Source organism: Pelophylax lessonae, assembly GCF_965119305.1.
Source record: "Pelophylax lessonae genome assembly, chromosome: 4".
Classification (NCBI taxonomy): domain Eukaryota; kingdom Metazoa; phylum Chordata; class Amphibia; order Anura; family Ranidae; genus Pelophylax; species Pelophylax lessonae.
In genome coordinates this window covers 641,873,833-641,899,166 of record NC_138771.1, presented here as the reverse complement: position 1 = coordinate 641,899,166, position 25,334 = coordinate 641,873,833, and the positions used below count along the sequence as shown (strand labels likewise).

Here is a 25,334-nt window from a genome sequence, read left to right as displayed (position 1 = left end):
TTTTGTCACTTGCCAGATCTTAGCCCAGTCCTCAGAATCCAAGGAGGACCCCAGATCTTGTTCCCATTTAGAAGTATAAGTGGGAGGGGTGTTGTCAGGGGAGTTCGTGAGTCTGGAGTACAACTGGGAAATGAGGCCCCGGGTGTGCGGGTCACGGTGGCAGGTATGTTCGAAAGCAGTCATGGTGGGCAGAGAAGAGTCAGTGCGGATGCAATTGGCGTAAAAGTGTTTTAGTTGGAGGTAGCGGAAAATCTCAGAGCTCCGTAGGTGGTGGGACTCACAAAGTGTAGAGAAAGGTTTAAAGGTGTCGGATGCTGTCAGAGTGTGTGCCCGAAGTAGACCAGCTGATGTCCAGTGTCGGAAGGACGAGGGGTATTCCCAGGCCGGGAGAAAGGATGGGTTGTGTAGAAAGGAAAGCAGCGGGTTGTGTGGTGATTGTAGCTTGAATTTGAATTTTAGGGCGTCCCAGAGGCGTAGGGAGTGGCGCATGATGGGATTAGAGATGGACCTACGATCGGAGGGAGTAAGCCATAATAAGTTAGCTACAGAGAGGGGGTCACATTCAGCCGTTTCCAGGGATACCCAAAGAGGGACTTCACAGGTGGCATGCCACTTGGGCAGCTGGGCCAGTTGGGCTGCCTGGTAGTATTTGGTAAAGTGTGGGAGGCCTAGGCCGCCTTGGAGTTTGTGGAGAAAGAGTGTTCTGTGGGGTATTCTAGGTCTAGACTTGCCCCAGACGTATGTGAAGGTGCGTCGCTGAAGCTGGCGAAGGTAGTAAGAGGGGACATTAATCGGGAGCACCCGGAAGAGATACAGAATCTTAGGCAGAATGGCCATCTTAGCGACAGTGATGCGCCCCATCCAGGCTAGAGGTATGGAGGACCAAGATGCCATCAAGTTTGTGAGATGACGAAAGCATGGGGTGGTAGTTAGCCGAAAACAGCTCCAGCGGGTCCGCCGTCAACTTAATCCCCAGGTAGGGTAGGGAGTGCTGCGCCCAGGAGAAGGGAAGCACCGCACGTAGTTGTGAAAGGAGAGAAGGGGGCAGAGAAACATTGAGAGCATGCGACTTACCGGGGTTAACAGTCAGGTCTGAAAGGTGTGCGAACTGGGACAGGGTAGCGAGGAGGTTGGGTACCGAAATGAGAGGGGACATAAGGAACAAGAGGATGTCGTCCGTGAAGAGACACAGTTTGTGGTGGAAACCCCCAAATTCAAGTCCTTTTATGTCGGGATTGGCGCGGATTTTGTGTGCTAGGGGCTCTATTGCTAGTGCGAAGAGGAGGGGTGATAAAGGGCAGCCTTGCCTAGTGCCAGACCGAATACGGAAGGGGATGAGCGGAAGTCTGCGTAGCGGACAAACGCTGATGGGGAAGAATAGAGAGACGATATCCAAGAGAGAAAGTGAGGGCCAAAACCCCATCTGTGTAATACGGTTTGTAAGTAGAACCAGGAGAGGGAGTCAAATGCTTTGCTAATGTCAAGGGAGACAAAGCAGGCAGGGATGTTACGACGACGTGCGAGATAGGTTAGGTGTATAGCCCTGCGAACGTTGTCTCCGGCTTGTCGGCAGGGAATGAAGCCGGTTTGGTCTTTATGGATTAGGGAGCCTATGATTGCTATCCTTTCCATTTTAACGTACTACACATTTTTTGATCTTGTATGTAAAATGCACGATGCTATGAATTTAGTATAAGATATAACTAATAAACCTAAATATTTATCATCAGACAGTGTTACTATATTTTATCTGTAATATCAAATTATTACAGCTTGTAACACCATTTTTTATATTTTGCACAAGCTATATATATATATATATATATATATATATATATATATATATATATATATATATATATATATATATATATATATATATATATATATATATATATATATATATTTAGTGCAAAATTTAAATTATGGTGTTACAATCTGTAATACTTTGATATTACAGATAAAATATAGTAACACTGTCTGATGATAAATATTTAGGTTTATTAGTTATATCTTATACTAAATTCATAAGTTTGAAATCTTTGTAAATTTATTACAAATAAAAAGCAAAAAAAAAAAAAAATCACATGTACATAAGTATTCACAGCCTTTGCCCAATACTTTGTTGAAGCATCTTTGGCACCAAATACAGCCTCAAGTCTTTTTGAGTATGATGCTACAAGCTTGGCACACCAATTCCTATTTATGGGCAGTTTCTCCCATTCTTCTTTGCAGGACCTCTCAAGCTCCATCAGGTTGGATGGCGCTTAGCCATTTTCAGATCTCTCCAGAGATATTCAATCGGGTTCAAGTGAGGGCTCTGGCTGGGACACTCAAGGACATTCACAGAGTTGTCCTGTAGCTACTCCTTTGTTATCTTGGCTGTGTCCTTAGGGTCGTTGTCCTGTTAGAAGATGAACCCTTGCCCCAGTCTGAGGTCCAGAGGGCTCTGGAGCAATTTTTTGTCAAGGATGTCTCTGTACATTGCTACATTCATCTTTCCCCCAATCATGACTAGTCTCCCAGTTCCTGCCACTGAAAGACATCCCCACAGAATGATGCTGCCACTGCCATGCTTCACTGTAGGGACGGTATTGGCCAGGTGATGAGCGGTGCCTGGTTTCCTCCAAACATTGACGCTTGCCATTTAGACCAAAAAGTTCAATCTTTGTTTCATCAGACCAGAGAATTTTGTTTCTCATGGTCTAAGAGTCCTTCAGGAGCTGGTGGATGTTAGAGACCTTGCACTCCCCCACCTTCCATTTGAGGATCCCCCACAGATGCTAAATAGGGTTTAGGTGTGGAGACATGCTTGTCCAGTCCATCACCTTTACCCTCAGCTTCTTTAGCAAGGCAGTGGTCATCTTGGAGGTGTGTTTGGGATCATTATCATATATATATATATATATATATATATATATATATATACACATATTTTTACAGTATATACACAGTATATGACAGTGCTAGTTCTTGCCACCATGTGAGTATAGGTAGAAGACACACAGGGCACAGGGAGGTTCTCAAAGATACAGCTTGAGGGGCTCTGGAGTGTTGTGTTTGAACTGAGGAGACTGGTTTTTCAGTTATCCCAGATCAGGGTCTTTTTTTTTTTCAGAGGTTTCAAAGAATTTCAGGTGGAAAGAAGCCTTCAATCATGTGTCAAGTTTTACTGGAGACCTGCAGGCTGTGTGAGTGTGCACACTCGTTATAAGGGAGGCCAGGACATAGCTCAGGGCTCCCTTTAGAAGACAGGTATGTGCTCCATCCAAGAGACAGGTATGTGCTTCATCAGGGGTCAGGTGTTGGCTCCCGTTAGGAGACAGGATGCTCCACCCAAAAGTCAGCACTCCATGCTAAAGGACAGGTTCCATGTCCTTAGAACTGGGAGAGTCCAGACAGCTGGAGAGTGCACAATGTGCAGCTTAAAAGAACAAAATGGCGCTCTTTCCCGTGGCACTAGAAATGGCTGGTCCCAGTGGCTGATCCATCCCAAAAATACTCCAGGTGAAGCCATCGTTGACTACAGAGAAAATTCTTTTAAATGTGGTTGCGGATTTCATTGTTTAAACAGAAAGGGAGCCCTGGCTCGTAGGTAGGTTTAGCACACTATGCTTCTATCCCTATATGGTACAGCATGGTGCAATTTGTTGTAAAGCTGAAATTAGACTTTAATGTGGTTGTACACCCTATACATATATCCACCAAAGTGACAAACTTCAGGTGAAACAAAGAGATTTAACAAATTCTCCGGCATAAGTTGTACCTGATTATCTGCAGTCCTCTCTTTTCTGCTGTTCAAAGTCACAGATCAAAGACTATTTCTCAGCTACAGAAGGCAGAAGGTGGGGATCTGATGTTGCACACCCTCCCTCCCCTACACAGCCTCAAAGAGAAATGTGCACAACTGACCCTGTCACTCACCTTCATGTTGCTGGAGGAGGAGTGGGCCTGTCCCCGGGATTCTGTGGTGTTGGCACTGTTGGAAATACAACAGCTTTCAGTTAGATCTTACCACTGCTACAAGGCCGGACATTGCAGCAAGTGTTGGAATCCTATGCAGAAAGGTTTCGATGCTAAGTCAAAAGGACTGGAATGCTGTAAAGCGAATCATTCGCTATCTAAAAGGGACTTTGCACTACAAGTTAAAGTTACCAGCAAGCGATGAAAGCACCTTAACAGGATATGTGGATGCTGACTGGGCAGGAGACACCAGCGACAGGAAATCTACCAGTGGATACTTATTTTTTCTGTCAGGAGGTGCCATCAGTTGGACTAGTAAAAAGCAACTCTCTGTTTCTCTGTTGTCTACTGAAGCAGAATACGTTGCTGCAGCGCAGGCAAGCCAAGAAGTTATATGGCTGAGACAGCTATTAACAGATTTGGGTCAACCACAGTTGGGACCAACAGAAATCTATGAGGACAATCAAGGATGCCTTGCACTTGCGTGCATGGAAGGAGTTAATTCAAGAACCAAGCACATTGACGTGAAGTTCCACTTTCTTAGGGATCTTCAAGAGCAAGGTCTTCTTGAGTTACTTTATTGCCCAACCGAGGATATGACAGCAGATATCCTTACAAAGCCTCTGACCGCTGAAAGACACTCAAGGCTTACAAAGAAGATGGGTTTAATAGACTAAGCCTTAGCTGTTGAGAAGGGGTGTTGGAGATACAACAGCTTTCAGCTTATCCGATAAACTGCAGTTCACAAATAGGACAGTAGATGTCGCTAATGCTAAGTGATATGCTATGCATTCTCTATGATGTGTTGTCATTTCCTGTACACTGCACTGTACTTGTTGGTTATCTCTTCCTGTTCTGTTGTTCTTATTACAATGAGGTGACATGTTTGATTCCTGTGTTATGTTCTAATAAAGAAGCCAGTTCCTGTTACTCCACAATGTCTGATCTGAATGGACTCCGCTGCACCCAGTGATCGCACTCTGCAACAGGCACAACGTTTCAGAATTGACTCATGCAGATAGCAAAGGGGTAGAGAGATCCGACAGACATTTCACTAGTTTGGCTGGATCGAGGCTAGTACACACCAAAAGGGATATGCTTTGTTAATTTCTCTTTTTCAGAGATTTACAACCACTTTAACATCAGGTAGATAGGTGTTAATGGTCTTTGTCTGGTTATTGGTAATGGTCTACCCTGGTGATGCAATACTTGATAACTCTCTTTTTTCCTGAATTGCAGTGAGTCTGAAGAAGGGAAAATTCAGATCAGTTGGTTCAAGGTTCCATGTGTCTCCCTCTGAAGTCCTTTGAGTTCCAGGCTACACAGCACAGAAGAATCAGAGGACTCTCCAAGAAGATACAGTATGTTAGGGACTTGGCTAATTGAGCTACAATGCATTATACTATATGTCAATCTTTGGCTAATGGTTGATTAAGTGGATTTCCTTAAAAAAAAAAAAAAAAAAACCTCACTAATAAATTGAAACACACTTATATTACTATAGAGTAATATTACGTGGGGAGAATTTCAGTGATTGATTTTAACCTGTGTCTTAGACATTCTCTTCTTATATTGTCAATATACCTATTTTGGTTACAATCTTTACTGATGCATCAAGCTCCTTGAAATGTGTCAAGACAATCAAACAAAAGTCACAGAGATTTATCTCCTTGGATTCCAAGGTCTAGATACCTTCAAAACTCTATTCTTTGCTGTCTTACTTCTAATTTACATTGCAATAGTGATCGGCAACATTCTAATCATTCTTCTAGTGTCAACCAATAGTACTCTCAAAATTCCAATGTTCATGTTCCTTCAGCACCTAGCTCTTGCAGATGTCCTCCTTGCCACGTGTGTCATACCACTGATGGCAGAGGTTATACTAAAGACAAAGAGAGAAATGTCTGTTGATAGTTGTATCATGCAGCTATACTTCTTTTTGAATTTTGGTTTTGTACAATGTTTCATCCTTGCTATAATGTCTTATGATCGATATGTCGCTATTTCTAATCCTTTACATTACATTTTAATTATGGATCGTAAAATCTGCTTCCTGTTGGGTTTTGGTTCTTGGGCAATAACTTGGACTCTATCTACAACTGAAATTTTTTTAATAGTTCAGTTTGAATTCTGTGGCCTCCGAGACATTGATTACTTCTTTTGTGATGTAGGTCCAATTGTGAAATTGTCGACATCAGACACATCTATCTTACAATGGTTTGACCTTTCATGCTCTGTCCTTTTCTTTTTCTGTGCCTTTACATTTATCATTGGGACATACATCTACATTTTTATTATCATTCTGAAGATTTCATCTTCTGCTGGCAGGAAAAAAACTTTTTCTACATGTAGTGCCCACCTGATCTCCGTGGCTGCATATTATGGGTCTATAATTACTATTTATGTGACTCCAGATGATGAGAAGTCACCTTCCGTAAACAAGTACAGTTCTTTGTTGTACACTGTAGTGAACCCATTGTTGAATCCTATCATATATAGCTTGAGAAACCATGAGATTAGCCAAGCTCTTCATAAAGTGATTGAAGAATGTTTGAACACAAAAGTAATATAGGTAAGGATTATTAGGGGAGTTTTTAGACCTTGGCACCCAAGGAATGTATAAGATTTTTGTTTGTCCCTGACCCGGCATCTGCTCTCCTGAATCGCAAGCCACCTAACCTCACCCACCGTCAATTCAAACTCTACCTCTATGTCACGACTGCTGCTAAGCAAACCATCGCGAAAGCATGGAAAACCCCCACGCTCTGTCATCTGGCTATGCTACACAGAGTTACCCAAGCCATGCTACATGCTAAAACGGAAGCAATTTTGTTGGATAAACTGACCCCCTATGAACGGCTCTGGCGGCCCTGGATTGACCATTGCCTACCACCAGGCCTTGACGACAGCCTTGTACTCACCTGATTGGGCGTCCTCTTTACCGGCCCTCTTTTCCCACCTGGGCCCCTGGGGGGTTCGAGGCTCCCTCCGGGTACCTGCTGTTACCTCCCCCCCATGACCCTCTCCTACCTACCCTAATTTCTTCCCAACCCTGCCAACCCAGCCCCCCTCCCCACTCGGCCCCGGCATACCCAATTAAGAGATATACCTTTGTTTTGGTTGAGACCCCTTCTATGTGGGGGTCCATCCATGCATTGTGACCTCGGCCACACCTACAGTTAGAGCGTACCCTCATTGCTTCTCAGTCGGGACGCCGGGTCGATCCCTTATACGCATCACATTGTTACCTGTTATTTGAATGTTATATGCTGCAGTTCTGTATTTTAATGCGACTTGTTTATCACGGCATGTACCTAATCTTTCCACTGCATGTTACTGTACCATGCTTCTTTTGCATTCAATAAAAAATGTTTAAAAAGAAGATTTTTGTTTGCCACGCTAACAGTATATTCAATTAAATATGGTAAATTTTAGGAGAAGACTAGTGCGTAAAAATCAAAAAGTGAGTCCAATGTGGTAAGACAATCTATATTAGGGATCCTCAAACTATGGCCCTCCAGATGTTGCGGAACTACACGTCCCATGAGGCATTGTTAAACTATGACATTCACAGACATGACTAGGCATGATGGGAATTGTAGTTCCTGAACAACTGGAGGGCCATAGTTTTAAGATCCCTGGTCTATATTGACACTGTAGGAAGATTCCGAGTGTAAAGGTTCCAATTTCATTTAGGCCCACCAAATGTGTCCAATGTATAAATGAAGATAACAATCCAAAAGGGGAATTACCCAAGGGTAATAGGGGTAAAAAGTGGTTTCTTACCAGAAATTGTGGATTCTTAATTAAAAAGAGTCAAAAAGGCTGTATCAATAAAGCATCATCTGAGATGGAAAACTTTTTTGCTCCTTTCATCCTCTATAGTTAGTGCAGTCTCCCAAGTAATGATAAAGATTGCTCCATCGTAACATGTAAGGAAATATTTTAAATTGGAAAAAGCCCATCTAGTGTATAACTGTATAACAGATTTATTGTAAAAAGGGGAATCCTAAAATCACTCACAAGATAAGTCATAAAAGCAAGCATGTAAGTAAAAGAATACTGGACTCAGGATCTGATCCAACCAACTTTTGGTGTGCATGGTGACTTTTTTTTTAGAAATTTTAAAACATTTATTTTTCATTTTAGTCATGCCTTTTACATTTATGAAAATTACAGTTATGGATGTTTATGACAAACTCTTTTTTTTTTATGGGAAAAATGCTTAGATTAAATAATGTCAACAGAAATGAGAACTTCCCAAATGTCAGCTTATTTCCATGTGGTTCAGATATGTAGTATATGTGTTGGTCATAAAAGTCTTTTTTAGGTCTCAGTAAAGACCAGGATACTATTGCTCAATTGAAAATGAGTGCAATGGGAAAAGGGAAAGAGATAAAGTAAACAAAACACAGGAGATAAAGAGAAGATAGAGAGAAATGTGGCATGGAAGGGAAAAAAAAAAAAAAATTTCCATCCATTTTTTTCCATGGTATTAGACAAAACCCAAACATTAAAGTTTAGATGCCCCGGATTTAGGTAAGTGCTGTGCTATTAAATCTTCAGAAAATACAAGAACATCAATAATGAAGCATGATAGTTCTGATATCACATCCCAAATGGACAGAAACAGAAGGGGGTTTCTAGGTACCATATATAACCAAAGGAGAGGATGCACAACTTTTTGTTTAAGCTAAAAAATACAAAAGCTTTTTTTCAATACATATTAATTAAAATCATGCATTAAAAACACTCATGGAAAACACAGCACCCCCATTCTAATACTATTCCCTGCCACATAGAATACACTTCCTTAACATATAAAATATAAAATATTCAGAAGTGAACAAACCTACAGTACATATATTGCTTTTATTATACACGGCCCAGACCTGGAAGTATTGGATCACGTACTAGATACGTGATCCGGTGGAGCAGTGCCACCTTGCAACAGTATAATTACGGTATACTGGTGGTAAGTGTTTTTTTTTTTTTTTAATCCAAAAGGTGTTTATTGAAAATAACAGAAAGAAAAAAAAGGGGAAGGGAACAGGTGGAAACATACATAGCAATGACAATCGGGTACATACAACCATGTTGAAAAATATCGCACCCTCGCAGGGGTCACATCTCAGGTCAGAGGAAAAATCATACAGTAGTACAAAAACAGCAATAATCGCAGTGGTAGTAAGATAATAAAGAAGACCGAACCCCTAGTAGCCGATATAAACATAATAGGGTTCGGCATAAGTATAGGAAAAAACCCTGTCCACATCTGCAATGTAAAAAGTGACACACCCCAAGAGCACCATACCTATGTAGTCAGCATACCCATGTCAAAATCCAAGGGGTAGAGAGATCCCAGAAACAGGTCTCCACCACAGCAAGGGTACGGAGGAGTCCAGTCCCCAGAAAAGTAAAAAAGAGAGGAGGGGGGAAAAAAGAATGGGCATAACAGGGGAAAAGAGAAAGAAGGGGAAAGCGAAAAGGGAGAGAGAAGGAGAAAGGGAAAATAGAAGTTCAGGTGAGAGAAACCCCAACACAGCCAGGATGTCCACCAACAAATCTATACCTGCAGAATACGATACATAAGCAGCTGTGCAGGCGCTAATCCCGGGCAATCCAACCAATCCTGCCAGATCTTATGAAACTTTTTGACTGCATTACGATGGCGATATGCTAACTGTTCCCTCAACAGAAAATAATTGACTCGTGTCACCCACTGCGCCAATGTAGGAATCGTTGGACTCATCCAATAATTAGCAATCAGTTGTCTAGCCAAATATAATAGCCCATGCACCATAATATAAGCACCAGGAGTAAACGGCTCCGGATCTAGTATGCCCAACAGACACACCAGAGGGTCAACCGGTATAGGTTCATGGGCAACTTGTGAAATGCATTTTGTGACCTGAGTCCAATACCTAACCAATTTCGGGCAGCGCCACAGCATGTGTATGAAATCTCCCCTGTGGGAATCGCATTTAGGGCACGAAGGCGTATTCCTCCTACCCCACTTATGTAGGAGGACAGGGGTACGATACGTCCTGTGGAGTATAAAGAGCTGGGAAAGCTTGTGGGAAGCCGACAGAGACACAGAGGGAAGGGCCTCCAAGGCCTGATCCCACTGGTCTTCGCCAATATCCCCCAGATCCATCTCCCACGCTGCTCTACACCGCAAGGAGGCCGGGTCCTGTATACACGAGAGAAGCCATTGGTACCTAAGGGAGATCAGTCCTCGTTTATTTTGAGCCCTAATCACTGAGTTCACAATTGTCTGATCCGCCTGCCGTAAGGGGGACAGTCGCTGCTGAGCCTGAAGGGCATGGCGCAATTGGAGGTAACGATAAAAGTGTTGGCGAGGGAGATTAAAGTCAGTCTGAAGGCGGTCAAATGGCTTAAGCACAGAGCCCTCAAACAATTGAGCAATGTACTGTATACCCCTATCCCCCCACCCCAGAGAGTCCTGCAACCCAGCAATCTCCAGGAAGGTCGGGTTGAACCACAGTGGCGTAAAGTAAAAAAATCCGTCCAATTGCGACAACACACGTAATTCTCGCCACAAGCGACGCAGCAGAGTGGCCGTGGGAGCGCGGCTCGGCACAGAGGGAAGGTCCATCTCCAGGAGGGACGCCGCTGAGAGATGATGTCTGGAATTAGTCAAAAGCAGGGACTGTGGGTCTGTCCAGGCCTGTTCCCCCCACCCCGCCAAGTGCTGTAACTGAGCCGCAAGAAAGTACATCCGCGGATGAGGTACTGCCAATCCACCTTTATCCTTGGGGTACTGAAGGGTAGACAATTTAATACGTGGCTGCTGCCTCCACCAGACAAGGTCACGAAACTGGGACTCCACCCGCTTAAACCAGGACACTGGGATCCACATCAGAGAATTATGGAAAATATACAATAGCTGCGGGGGCCCAAATCATTTTTATTAAATTTACTCTGCCCACCACTGACAGTGGGAACTTACACCAACTTTTACCCTTAGTGCGTTGCTTGTCTAGAAGAGGGAGCAGGTTCAAACGCAGGTACTGAGCTGGATCCGGGAGACCATCACCCCCAAATATCTAAAAGTATCTGCAACCCGCAGGCGACCCAGGGCTGGCAGAGAAGGATTGGGTATGGGATCGAGGGGCATTAGTATGGACTTGTCCCAGTTAATAGAGAAGCCTTAAAATGAGCCAAATTGTGCAATAAGAACCATAAGTGTACTAAGGGAACCCTCGGTGTCACCCAAATACAGAAGTGTATCATCCGCATATAGGGACACCTTTTCCTCCAGTTCACACCTCTGAAAACCCACTACAGCCAGGGAACTCCTAATGAGGGCCGCCAGCGGCTCTATCGCCAGGGCAAACAGCAGGGGGGACAAAGGGCACCCCTGCCTAGTGCCCCTGTACAGGGGGAATGGGGAAGAAAGTTCCCCATTCACACTGACCTGTGCTCGAGACGCCGAATACAACATCCTCAGCCAACTAATGAAGGCATCACCTAGTCCAAAGCGAGAGAGGACCTCCCACAGATATGGACACTCAACGCTATCAAACGCTTTGGCTGCGTCCAATCACAATATGGCTCTATTACCTGGGTTATCAACTGGGAGTTGCAAATTGAGATAAAGCCGTCGTATATTAATCGCCGTGGACCTGCCCGGAATAAATCCGGACTGGTCCGGGTGAACGATGGAGGTAATGACTTTTGAGAGTCGGTTGGCAAGAATACGGGCAAAAAGATTTATGTCAGTGGTCAACAGGGAGATCGGTCGGTATGAGTCAGGGTATCTAGAGTCTTTTCCTGGCTTGGGCAAGACAATAATAATGGCTTCGCTCATGGAATCTGGTAAGACCCCCGTCCGCATAATATCCTGCATAGTGGAGAGGAGAGCCGGCAGAAGTACTTGCCCATACCTAGAATAAACCTCCCGGTGCCTTGCTGTGAGGCGCTTGCCCCAAGGCATCCGTAAGCTCAGTCATAGTAACAGGAGCACTAAGGGACAACCTATCCTGCTGCCGGAGCTGAGGTAGGGAACACCCGTCCAAAAATGAGGATAGGGCTGCTCCCGTCCCCCCGCACCAGGACTGATACAAATCAGCATAAAATTGCCTAAAGCCGTCAAGTACCTGTGATGTGGAGGAGACCACCCCCCCTGAGGGAGAGACAATCTCTGTCACCGAGCCAGGATCTTGTTGAAACCTGGCTACCATAGCCAGCATATGTCCCGTATTTTTCCCCTCCTCAAAGTACGTTTGCTGCAAGAAATACCGCTTCTTCTCAGCTGCTGAGAGTACCACCGAGTTATACAGGGCCTGAGCCTCTAACCAGGCTTTTTGCGCGGCGGGAGAAGGTGAGGCTATCACAGCTTCCTCCCTATGTTTCATTTCATCCCGTACCATGTCCTCCCACCGTGCAGAGTTACGTTTAACCATAGTAATCCCTTTGATAATTTAACCACGCAAAAAGGCCTTCAGGGCATCCCACACTACCGCAGGGGAGACGGAACCCTGATTAACAGCAAGGAAGTCTTCCAAAGCTGGAACAATAGGGTCCGGTTCAGGGAACAATGTCAGCCAGAATGGATTCACCCGCCACAGCCCACGAGCCCCCGATCCCGGAACCGAAAACGTAACCCATAGCGGGACATGATCAGACACTAGGCGGGGTTTGTACGCCAAATCAGTCACCCGGGGCCTCATAGAGTCATTCCCCAGGGCCAAATCGATACGTGACAACCCGCCATGAGTGGCCGAATAACAAGAATAACATCTAGTGGTGGCATGTCTGTCCCTCCAAACATCTCTGAGGCCCAATTCCATTAAAAACTTGGCAAACGCCGTAGGGCGCGATATTGGGGTGGGTCCTTGATAAGAGGGGTGGAACTTGTCAAGCGCCAAGTCAAGACAATTGTTGTAGTCACCCAAGGCCAGCACAGGAGTATCAGGGTGGGACGCTATAAATTGCGCCAACAGACGGAGAACCTCGTGGGAGAAGGGTGGAGGGACATAGACAGCAGACAAAATACACAAAAAAACATTAAGCTTGCACAATAAAAAGACATATCTCCCCAAATCATCCACCCTGCTGCGCAGACACGCAAAAGCCACCTCCTCGGACACCAACATGCTCACCCCCCGCGAATAAGAGGAGTGAACAGAGTGGTATTGAACAGGATATGCTTGAGGGCGTAGCAAATGCGTGGAAGTGCGCACAAGGTGGGTCTCCTGTAAACAAACAATAGTAGGTTTAAGCTTCCTAAAATATGCAAAAAAACGCTTAACGTTTAACCCCATCAGCCAAGCCCCGGACATTCCATGACAAAATTAAAGCATTAAGCCGTGAGAGCTCCATGAGGTAGCAAAAACATAATATAAACTCATCATCAAAAATCCCCCAAACCACCCGACATACCACTCCCCACCGCCAGTCAGAGTCCGCAAGAACAGAGTCTTCAGGAGTGCGTAGGTAGGTAAAACACAGACTGTAGAACAGAGACTTGGAAACGGACTGTCAGCGCTCCTCACAGTAGACTGAAACTCAAAGCCAGTAAAGGATAACAGCGCCCCCAAACTCAAGGGCGTACCTGCCGGGCTAGATGACGTTCCTCTCTGTCCAGCCAGGAACAGCGGCCTGGGGGTTGGCAAAGAATTGGGTCGATCCATTCGCCACCACCTTCAGCTTGGCAGGATAAAGCATAAAATAGGGCACATTCAACTTGCGCAGCCTCTTCTTGATATCCTGAAATTTCGCTCTCCTGCGTTGCACTTCAGCAGAAAAGTCAGGGTACAGAGAGACTCTGGCGCTATCCACAGAGAGATCAGCAGTGGTTCTAGCTTTATTCAGGATGACGTCACAGTCTTTATAGTTAAGCAGTTTGAGGAGAAAGGGTCTGGGGGGGGCATCCGGAGGGGGGGGTGGGTCTGGCAGGGATCCTATGGGCCCGCTCCACGACAAACATAGGGGAAAAGGAATCCTTGCCAAAGGTGTTCAGAAGCCATGCTTCAATAAAATCCACAGGGTGTTTCCCCTCTGCCTTTTCAGGGATCCCCACCGCCCTCACATTATTCCTACACAGGCGATTCTCCATGTCCTCCAGTCTGGCTGCATTAGCTGTGGTAATAGTGTGAAGAAACTGAACATTTCGCTGTAATGGTTGCCACTCATCCTCTATGGTACTGACCCGTCCCTCTAATGCAGTTGTGCGATCCCGCAGCTTCTGCATGTCATGTCGTACCAGGGACAGTTCTAATTTCATGCCTTGGACTTCCCCGGCCAGTCTAGCAATGTTAGCGTTGCCAGTAGTGACCGCCGAAAGGATATCCCGCAAGGTGGGCTCAGAGTCAAGGGCCAGGGTAGGGGAAGTAGGCTGTAACTGCAGCACTGCACCTGCCTCATGGTAGGCTGAAGGCCTAGAGTCCAGCAACAAGGAAGGCCCGTCATCCACTAAATCCCCCGATGCCATGGCCATGGTCAAAGGTATCAGGTTTATTTGCTTTTGAATAGTTGTTTTTCAGCTGCGGAAGAGATTCAATTCCAGAGTGGCCTTATCGAAAATCTTTTTATTCTCAGGGGTGGGGTGGGCTTTGAAATTAGTATGGGCCTGAGGAAAAACATAATCTAGAGTTTGATAGATGAGGCGGCGTTTTTTCTTTTGCCGGGGATGCTAGGCAAATGAGAGTACCCCTGAGCACGGTCTTGTGGGCTTCCCAAATTGTGAGCGGTGAAACATCAGTGGTGGTGTTGTGAGAAATGTAGTCTTTAATCACTGCAGCTATTTGTATTCTGTTAGAAGGATGGGCCAAAAGAGTATCATTCAAGGACTAGGAGAATGTATGTTGTTTAGGGATTAAGGAGTCAAAAGAGGAAACGACTGAATTGTGGTCAGACCAGGGGATTGGCAAGATAGTTGAGGCCAAGAGAGAGAGGGAGGTTGCCAATGAGATGAGGATATGGTCTATATGCGAGAATGTATTGTGTGGAGGAGAATAGAAGGTATATTGTCTCTTGGATGTGTTGTGTTTGCGCCAGGTGTCAATAAGTGAGTGAGTTTGAAATGGATGTTGAAAGGTGAGGCGGTGTCGGGAAGGAGAAGGTGCCATGGGTGATTTGTCTAAGGATGGATATAAGACTTGGTTAGAGTCTCCGCAAAGAATGGTCGTACCTTTTTTGTGTTGCTCAACAATTTGAAGAAAGTGGGAAAGGAAGGAGTTGGGGTTGGTGTTAGGTACATAGTACGAGGCCAGGGTCACTTCCGTATCTAGTGAGGTGCCAATAAGGACAAGGTACCTACCTTCAGGGTCCGCAATAGACAAATGAAGTGTAAATGGAGTAGTCCGATGGAAAGCAATCAACACTCCCCTCCTCTTGACAGTAGCAGAGGCTGAGAAGAACTGAGGAAAGGAGGTAGTTAGGTAATTAGGAGTATGTGAGGTTGAAAAATTAGTTTCCTGCAAGCAGGCGACATGCACATCTAGTGAAGCTAGCGAGCGAAAAGCCTTATGGCGCTTCTGTGGAGAATTGAGACCCTGAACATTAAGGAACAGAATATTCATGGCAGCCATGGGTTGGTAGGGAGAAAGCAGCTAAATTGAAGAGGCGAGAGCATGGGGCATGGATTCCCCTGGTGAACAAAGGGAAAGGAAGGGAAGGGAAAGGCAAAGGTAATAGAGAGGAGGAAGAACACAGAAGGGAGGGAGAGGAGGACCATAAAGACATTATGGCAAACAAAGGCAATCGTATAAATAAAGGAATAGTGAAAAACATTCCGTCCGTGCAGAGACTGACTATCTGCACGGAGGGAAGTAAATCACCTCAGGAAGTCTCCTAAAGGAGGGTTCCGAAGGAGGGTGGAGGCAGCAGTGACAACCGACCAGTGACACGACCGTCTATAAAATAGTAGTAGGCAAGATGTATGGTGGTGACCAGGGGAGACATCAGATTCTACTTGCATGGTAACGGTAGGAGTAAAGAACCCAAAAAAAAAAACCACACGAAGTGTCATGGTTAGTCCGGAGTTCAGTGAGGCGAAAGTCTACCAAGCTGCAAAACTTCTGTATGGCTGGTGATCGAGCAGAAGTGCAGGAGAGAGTTCCACGGCAGCAGGATCCAGTAGGGTAGTTGGCTGTCCAGGATGAGAAGGCAAGTTCTCGTATGGAGGAACTGTCAGGTTACAGTAGGAAAAACATTGGATGAGAAACAGCTACTAAAGAGTATCAAGATGGAGAAGGGTACAGAGGCCTGACTGAGCAGGCAGACCAAGGAGTCCAGATGGTATCAGATAGTCGGGATTTCAGTCCATAGAATCAGCTGAGGGTGGTAGTGGGGAAACATAACAACTTCTCTTAGGGGTGGTGGAAGTGGAGGAAGTGGAGGAGGTTGGTTTCAATGGACATCTTGAAGCAGAACATCTGCGTTGCGGGAGGGGTGCAGGAGTGGATGGTGGTGAGAGCAGATGGAGATCCTGAAGAAGGTGCTGGAGCTCAGCAGTGGTTTTGCAGTCGTGTTTGCGGCCTTGGTGGGTAACGCGTATGGATAATGGAAAACCCCAGGAAAAAACAATGTGATGCTGTTGGAGGGTTTGCAGCAGGGGTTTAAATTCTCTACGCTTTATGATGGTTGCTTTGCAAAGATCCGTTAAGAGTTGATAATCATAGCCTTGAAAGTGAAGTGATTCTTTATGCCTGGCGGCCTGCAAGAGCTGTTCTTTGGTCCTATAGTAGTGTAATTTAGCTATAATGTCCCTGGGTGGGCCTTCAGGTTTGCGTGGGGCTAGGGCCCGATGAACGCTGCCCATCTCCAGGCGTTTAATAGGGATTGAGGGAGAGAGCTCTTGAAAGAGGGCTGTGACAGTGGAGTGCAGATCCACTACTGACTCAGGTATCCCCCGGATCCTAATGTTGGAGCGTATGGCCCTATTTTCCTGATCTTCTAAACTGAAGTTGTAGGGTCTGATTTTCTTCCCTGAGGGCTTCCAGCTCCTCAGAGTGATTGGAGACACTCACCTCAAGTTCATCAGCTCTGAGTTCCAACTCTGCAGTGCGTTGGCCTAGTTCTCTGATCTCTCTGGTGAGCTTGTCAGTAATCTAATCAGAGGTGTGCTTGAGGGCCTTCTGGAGAATATGCTCAAAGTGTTGGAGGAGACCGGGTGGTGGGGGGGTCATAGGCTCCGACCCCTTGGGTGAGCGGGATGTCTGAGTCAGATTCACCTTCACCTGGGTGGGGCAGAGAGAACCAAGGGGTCTTGGAGGAACCGGAGCTGGCGTGGGATAGAAGCGGCGGCGCCATTTTGAAGGAGGCCCGGACCAGGACATCCCAGATATTGCGGCTTTTGAGCTTTGATTTGGCACCCCCCGAGACCATGATGAGGTGGAGGGTCAGCGGTGCTGGCGGCAGAGTGTCGCTGGTCAGAGCGGAGCTCAGGCAGACACGTCCGTCCCGCTGAGTCCACGCATGCGCCCCTATGATCTCTTATTCCTATCGGTCTGTGATGCCTATAGAATGTTCCAGAACTGAGCAATGATTACTCTGGCTGATATCTGAAGTGATCTCTATTCCTAGAGGTCTGTGATGCTTATAGAATGTTCTACAACTGAGCAATGATTACTCTGGCTGATATCTGAAGTGATCTCTATTCCTAGAGATCTGTGATGCCTATAGAATGTTCCAGAACTGAGCAGTGATTACTCTGGCTGATATCTGAAGTGATCTCTATTCCTATAAGTCTGTGATGCCTATAGAGTGTTCTACAACTGAGCAATGATTATTCTGGCTGATATCTGAAGTGATCTCTATTCCTAGAGATCTGTGATGCCTATAGAATGTTCCAGAACTGAGCAATGATTACTCTGGCTGCTATCTGAAGTGATCTCTATTCCTATAGGTCTGTGATGCCTATATAATGTTCCACAACTGAGCAATAATTACTCTGGCTGATACAGCGATGGTCTCTTTTTTTATCCTGGAGGTGATTCCCTGAGATCCGAGGGGTGGCAGTTGGGACAAAAGTATCCTGCAGTGCGAGACGCTCTTGATCAAATGTCTTAATGCCATGAAAAACCCCGGACTAAATGAAGTCAATTCTTATAAACATTTTCTATAAGGCCTGATACTGATATTGATGTTCCACCACGGTTGTATTGTTCTTTCCTCCTTTTTATCCTTATTTTTTTTTCCTTTTTCCCTCCCTTTTTACTTTTCTCCCTACTCTTTTCCCCACTATACTCTGTCTTAGTCTTTATTGTGTAATTCACATCTACAATAATTCTATACATTTGGGTCACCATCAATTTGGGACTGAGGTATTAATTTTGTTAAATGGGATTTGTATCTTTTATTAAGTTGTATGTGTACTTTATTTTGTCAATACACATTTATTTTTTGTTCATATGTGATGCATTTGCTGCCTGGGTGTGGTGCCTCTCGTGGTTCCATCGCTATCCCATGACCAGCTGTATGGGGGGCTTGGGGATGTGGGGCATTTTCCGCATCCTTCCTTTTCCATCTGTTTTTTCCCCCATTCTCTGCCCAACTCTATCATGGCCGCAGCAGCCTCCCCGGGATTTGGGTTGGTTGTTGCGGCACGTGGATCGACTCAGGTGGATGTGCCATCCCGTGGTGAGGGAAGACACTTCTTTGTTTCTCCCCTTGATGCTGATTGGCTTCCACGGGCTGGGAGGTTTGCTCTCTTGCCCGGTCTAGGATGCCACTTTATGGCATTGCTCATGCGCTGGACCGGCACATGCGCACTACGGGACCGTGCTTCGCTGCATCACATGCTATTCTAGGCATGGCGGCCAGGCAGGATCCCTATATATAGACGGGCCCATCAGTTAGCCAGTCTCGGTCACAACTAATGAGGAGAAACATATCTACCTTTTTTTGAGGAGTAGCATTTCCATCCTTTTGGTCTGGCAGTATTATCTTGATAGGTAAGAGCCCCCTGCCTGTTGGTAAAAAAATTACATATTTTTACATGTGGCCTTACCCCGTTTACTCCATTTATTCTTTTTACCCCTGCTTATTGTTTTTACAGTGTCACAATCCCTCCACTATTGGAGGAGGTTTTGGGGCAGGCATCCTGTCCTGGCGTTTTGGGAGATCACTAGGGTGGTCCATTTTCTGTATTGCGGATCCAATTGTCTGGGGCTCCCCTAATTGTTTTGGGGTGCGTTGGCCCCCGTTGTTGTGAGTTATCTACACAAAAAACTTTTGTTTTATTATTTTTCTCTGTGTTTTTTTTTTCTGTTTTCTATTTTTTTCTATTTCTTATTATTTTTTACCCTGTTTGAGCGGTTAACTAAGTTTTAGGCCATATTAATCATCATTTACTTCTTTAAATTAGATTATATAATTTGTCATACCTTTCTAGATTATCTTTTAAAAGATAGTTCTTTTTATTACACATGTGAGACACTGCAGCTACTTAGGCAGTATCTTGTGTGCTGATCATGATGCCACTTTGGCCTTGGCCCAAACAGTTTTCCAACTGTCCTTTTTTTTTGCAGGGTATGTTTTATAATGTTAGTCCACTCAGTTGATTTTTTCATGTACCAACATACATCTTAGTCACGTTGTTTCCCTTTTGGGTTAGGGCCCCCATATTTGCTGGGGGAGGCTTTGTTTGATATCAGTCAACATGTGCCTGTGATATACCTTCTCGTGGGTGAGGCCACCATGGAGCTATGTTTTTTCAGGAGTTGCACCACTGCCATGCCATGTATGTGTTTTATTACATTATATGCTTGGCTATGTGTATGCCTGGTTGTATATAACAGTATTTGTTTTTATTCATTATTCATTTTTTGTCTTTAAAAATAGATTTGGAATCAAGTTCTCTATTTAAACATACAGGAAAACTATAAAAAGCGGTTAAGACCACGTAAACATGTCGGGCATAATCCACCAGGATAAGTTTTTCTGCGGTTTGTGAACTGCTCCTTACTGGTCCTCTGTGGTATCGCTATAGAGTTTTTCTCCAAATGTGCTGTATGTTTTAAAGATGACCTGTCTATTGTATATTTTTGTGATTTGATGGTTTTATAATGACTTAATACATTTATATATTTTTTAGATCTACAGTGTATGTTTAGTTTTATGGTACCATTAACGTCCAACATGCCTCCTCACTCTCCTTTCATGTTTGTTATTTAAAAGAAAAAAAATGAGACTTTACAAGTACTTTAAATCTCTACAGCCTAAAAACCTTCTTGATTTACCTTCCCTGTGTAATTTTGCATATGTTTGTGAATACTCACTTACTCTCAACCATAAGTATTAGGCTCCATGTACACGGGATGTTGTTAAAAGTCCCTTTGAATGCTGGAATTTTTAGGACGTTTAAAATGTCCGTTAGGTCGCGTTTGCACCCGCGTTTAGCGGGTGTTTGTGTTTAGAACCGTTCCTAGAGGTAAAAAAATGCGGGTCATCGCGTTCGGTCGCGTTTTTGCGTTTGAAACGCCGGGAAACACACGTTCGAACGCAAATAATTGCTTTCCAAAAAACGTCCCTGAACTCAACTGCCTGCAAATGACTGTAAATGACCCTGTGTACATGGACAGATAAGATAACATGTAGGTGGGTTCAGGGGCTTCTGAAAAAAACGCCCAACTGCTCCTAAACGGCCATTTACAATGTCCCGTGTTCATGGAGCCTTAATATTCATTCCTGGTATATACTGGCTTACAATAAAAAAAAAAATTGGCCTGGGGGGGAGCAATCACAACCAATTTGAACTTTCATGATAGATATTGATTTCTGTGGGCTAAAGAACGGGTACCACGCAAAGGATGTCATGGAGCCGTAGTGATCAGTGGGCATTGTGAAAAGTGTGTATTTATACAATGCTCAAAAAAATGAAAGGAACACTTTGAAAACACATCAGATCTCAATGGGGAAAAATATCATGCTGGATATCTATACTGATGTGGACTGGGTAATGTGTTGGGAAAGAAATGATGCCACATTGTTTGATGGAAATGAAAATAATCAACCTACCAAGTGCAGGTCAGATTGTGTTTCTGAAGCCAAGGGTACCCAAAAACACCGGAGTAGTGCGGGGACGAAATAACCTGGAAACAGGCCTACTCCCTGTGAACAGCCCCTATCGCCATATCAACTGGGACAGTCTCGTGGTTAACCTGTGCCTGTTGCAGGGGTCTGTCATCAGAGGCCTCGATAACTAGTGGAGAAACACGAGGGTATGGAATTTGCAGCGGCAAACGTACTGTCAATAAAATAACCACCAGCACCAGAGTCTACCAACACCTGAGTAACCACCAAACCCGCTGCCCAGGAGAGGACAACTGTGATTAGCGGTTTATCTCTATGGGAAACCGGGGATGAGGAAATTCCACCTAAGATCTGCCTCTGACTTTACCTTAGGTGCGAGCATCTCCCGGACAGGTCGGACAAGATTTCAGGAAATGCCCACCAAGACCGCAATACAGGCACTGGCCCTCCCTCCTCCTAAAGGCCCACTCAGCCTCGGAAAGGCGAGTGGACCTCAGCTGCATGTGTTCACAACCAGACACACCATCCCCAAGAGGTGTGGGAGGTGAGGGAGGAATGGGTGGAAAAGAAAACATAGGAGCCCTCCGCAGATGCTCCTTAACTGATGGTCTCTCCCTAAGCCTGGTATCAATTAGGGATGAGCTTCGAGTACGAGTCGAACGTAAGTTCGACTCAAACATTGGCTGTACGCTCGTTCGTTGAATGACGAACAAATGGGCTTCTTCGCGGGAAATTCGAGTTCCCGCATTATCATGGACTCTCTGACCTCCAATAAATAAATCACTGGTTTGCCAAGGGAATCGATCCCACAGCTCTTTTATTGCAAGCCTGATACACCACCAAATACACCACCAAACCTGCTTAGCTGGGCACTCTCTCCCTAACTTTTATCTCATTCACTGTGTGTAGGGTGAGAAAGGAGTTAGTTAGTTAGGCAGGGAAAGTGTATTCAACCGAAGTGTACTTGACAGTGGTGTAGTACCATACCTGCAATTGCAATGCTTGTGAGATCGAATCCCTTGGCCAGCGGGTGTTTTATAAGTGGAATTTTATAATTAATAATAGCAGGGAGAGAGATTTTTGCTTTTTACAGTTTGTTGAGACCAGATAGTGCAGTGTATGCCACAAAGTTATATATATATATATATATATATATATATATATATATATATATATATATATATATATATAAATATATATATATAGGCACTTCAGTTTATGTCAGTATTTTAAGGGGAGCCCTGCGCCAAAATGTAAAAAAAACGGCATGGAGTTGCCCTAAAATCCAGACCCTTATCTGAGCACACAGCCTGGCTGGCCAGGATTTGGGTGGGGGCCAGCGATCGTTCCCCCCCTCCTGAACCATACCATGCCACATGCCCTCAATGTTGATGGGGACAGGGGTCTCTTCCCCACAACCCTGGGCTGTGGTTGTGGGGGTCTGTGGGGGAGGCTTATCAGAAACTGGAAGCCCCCTTTAACAAGAGGACCCCCAGATCCCACCCCCTATGTGAATGGATATCGGGTACTACCCATTTACCAAAAAAGTGTACAAAAAAAATAAAAGTCTTTTATTAAAAAATAAAAAAATACTGTCCCCCGAGGATCAGTCGCCCGTCCGCCCAAAAAATAGGAAAATAAAAGAAGCTCCTGCTTCCCCGTACGCTTCCCACGTTCTGAGCTGTTTTGATTTTGACAGCTCTTTTATAGTGACCTGATGTCACAAGCCGCCCCACAATGCACTGCTCAGGTACAGTGAATAAATTACTGATGTCAGTAATTTATTCACTGACCTCAGAGCCCTATAAGCTGTCAAAGTCAGATATAACTTAGTTAGCCAGAGAGAGCCTTAAGCTAATCAGCTGGCTTGGTGGCTTAGCAGATATAATAATGGGCTGGAAAACAACAGGCTGTGAGTTTGAATCCCCAGGCCAGCATGTGATTAATATTATAAATTATGCATTATAATTAGAGAGAATTGTTAGGCATAAGGAGTCTAAGGTTACTCAGCTGGCTTGGTGGCACAGCTGGTAGAATAACAGGCTAGAAAATGAGAGGATGTGAGTTTGCATCCCTGGCAGTGGGTGATCAATAGTCACTTACATTTAAGCCTTTAAAATGAGGATTGTTTGTATGTTCACTCTCCACTGTTCAAGATGTTCTGGTGCCAACTGAACAGGAGGGTGTTCAGCTCATCACTAGTATCAATCAAAATCAGGAAGGAAATGAGTAGTGATGGACGAACATCGGCCAGGGCAGTTCGCAAACGTCAGCCGCAAATTTACTCAAAAGTAAGCGAACAGCAAGTTTGCGGCGGGCCCCTTTGACTTTAATGGGAGGCGAACTTTAAAAACCTTTAGGTCATATTTGCAGCCACAAAATACGTACTAGCTGTAAACAAATAGTCCCAGCACATGAACAATGTCATAACAGAAGTATTGCAATTGGAATTTGCCCTAATTTTTTTTTTTTTTTTTTTACAGCAAAAAATTATTATTTTTTTTTTCATAAATCATCCAGAACTGAAAGCAGCCGGTAAATACATGACTAATACATATAGGGTCCATTCACACATCTGTAAAATGGGTCTGCATCCATTCCACAATTTGGCGGAACATTTACAGACCCATTGATTTTCAATTCCAGTCTGAAAAATTAGGCATTCACAGGATAAAGAAGTAAGTGTTGGCCATTCCAGGCCCCAAAAATTAGCCCACATGCGTTTACCTGACAGCAAAGAACGTAGTATTCTGTGGCTGAAGGTACATTAGGCATTCACAGGATATAGAAGTAAGTGTCGGCCATAAAAGGCCCCAAAAATTAGCCCACATGGGTTTACCTGACAGCTAAGAACGTAGTACTCTGTGGCTGAAGGTACATTAGGCATTCACAGGATACAGAAGTAAGTGTCGGCCATAAAAGGCCCCAAAAATTAGCCCACATGGGTTTACCTGACAGCTAAGAACGTAGTATTTGATGACTGGAGGTACATTAGGCATTCACAGGTAACAGAAGTAAGTGTCGGCCATTCCAGGCCCCAAAAATTAGCCCACATGGGTTTAACTGACAGCTAAGAAGGTAGTATTTGATGGCTGGAGGTACATTAGGCATTCACAGGATAAAGAAGTAAGTCTCGGCCTGTATAGGCCCCAAAAATTAGCCCACATGGGTTTAACTGACAGCTAAGAACGTAGTGTTTGGTGGCTGGAGGTACATTAGGCATTCACAGGATAAAGAAGTAAGTTTCGGCCTGTATAAGCCCCAAAAATTGGCCCATATGGGTTTACCTGACAGCTAAGAATGTAGTATTTGATGGCTGGAGGTACATTAGGCATTCATACTATACAGAAGTAAGTTTTTGACTGTATAGGCCCCAAAAAATTAGCCCACATGGGTTTAACTGACAGCTAAGAGTGTAGTATTTGGTAGCTGGAGGTACATTAGGCATTCACAGGATACAAAAGTAAGTGTCGGCCTGTATAGGCCCCACAAATTAGCCCACATGGGTTTACCTGACAGCTAAGAGCGTAGTATTTGGTGGCTGGAGGTACATTAGGCATTCACAGGATACAGAAGTAAATGTGGACATGTATAGGCCCCAAAAATTAGCCCATATGGGTTTAACTGACAGCTAAGAACGTAGTATTTGGTGGCTGGAGGTACATTAGGCATTCACAGAAAAAATAAATGTTGGCCCTGAACGGCCCCAAAAATTTGCCATTCAATGGACATGAAATGCCTTTTATGCCGCTGTATGTAGCGAAGCCAAGGACCAGGAATTGCTGTGGGTGGATGGCGGTCTGGCGGATATTTGTGGCCTGGCATGAGGAATTTCAATGAAACATGGTCTACTGGTCACATGTGTTGAATTCCTTAGAGATCCATGCCTCATTCATTTTTATAAATGTGAGGTAGTCTACACTGTCATTAACTAGGCAAATGCGCTTATCAGTCACGATCCCCCCTGCTGCGCGGAACGTCCTTTCAGCCAGGACACTGGACGGGGGGCAAGCCAACATTTCCATTGCAAATTGTGCAAGCTCTTACCAGAGGTCAAGCCTGCCCACCCAGTAGTCCAGGAGTTCATCACTCCTCAGAGCGTCCACATCGGCCGTTAAATCGATGTAGTCGGACACCTGTCGGTCTTGGCATCCCCTGATGCAGGATCCGGAGTACAGCTGTCGATGGTTTGGCTGAAAGAAGGATCTCATATCTGAAGTGACCAAGACATCTTCAAACCGCCCTCTTCTTGCAGTCGCTGTTGGATTGCTACCCGCAACTGTCTCTCTGTGACTGGAAATTCCTCTGCCAGCCCACGCAAAAGCAGAATGCAGCATTTCACGCAGCAAGGCCTAGAAGTGCTGCAT

The 25,334-nt window shown here is 44.8% G+C and overlaps 1 protein-coding gene across 1 annotated transcript; it reads left to right on the top strand.

Moving 5' to 3' along the window:
* Positions 1-5,590: 5,590 nt before the first annotated feature.
* LOC309552916 (olfactory receptor 11L1-like) lies at positions 5,591-6,535 on the top strand (the record flags this gene model as incomplete). Its single annotated transcript, XM_082253823.1, has 1 exon — positions 5,591-6,535. The coding sequence occupies one exon, from the start codon at positions 5,591-5,593 to the stop codon at positions 6,533-6,535; it is 945 nt and encodes a 314-aa protein (XP_082109949.1).
* Between the last annotated feature and the right edge of the window lie 18,799 nt (positions 6,536-25,334).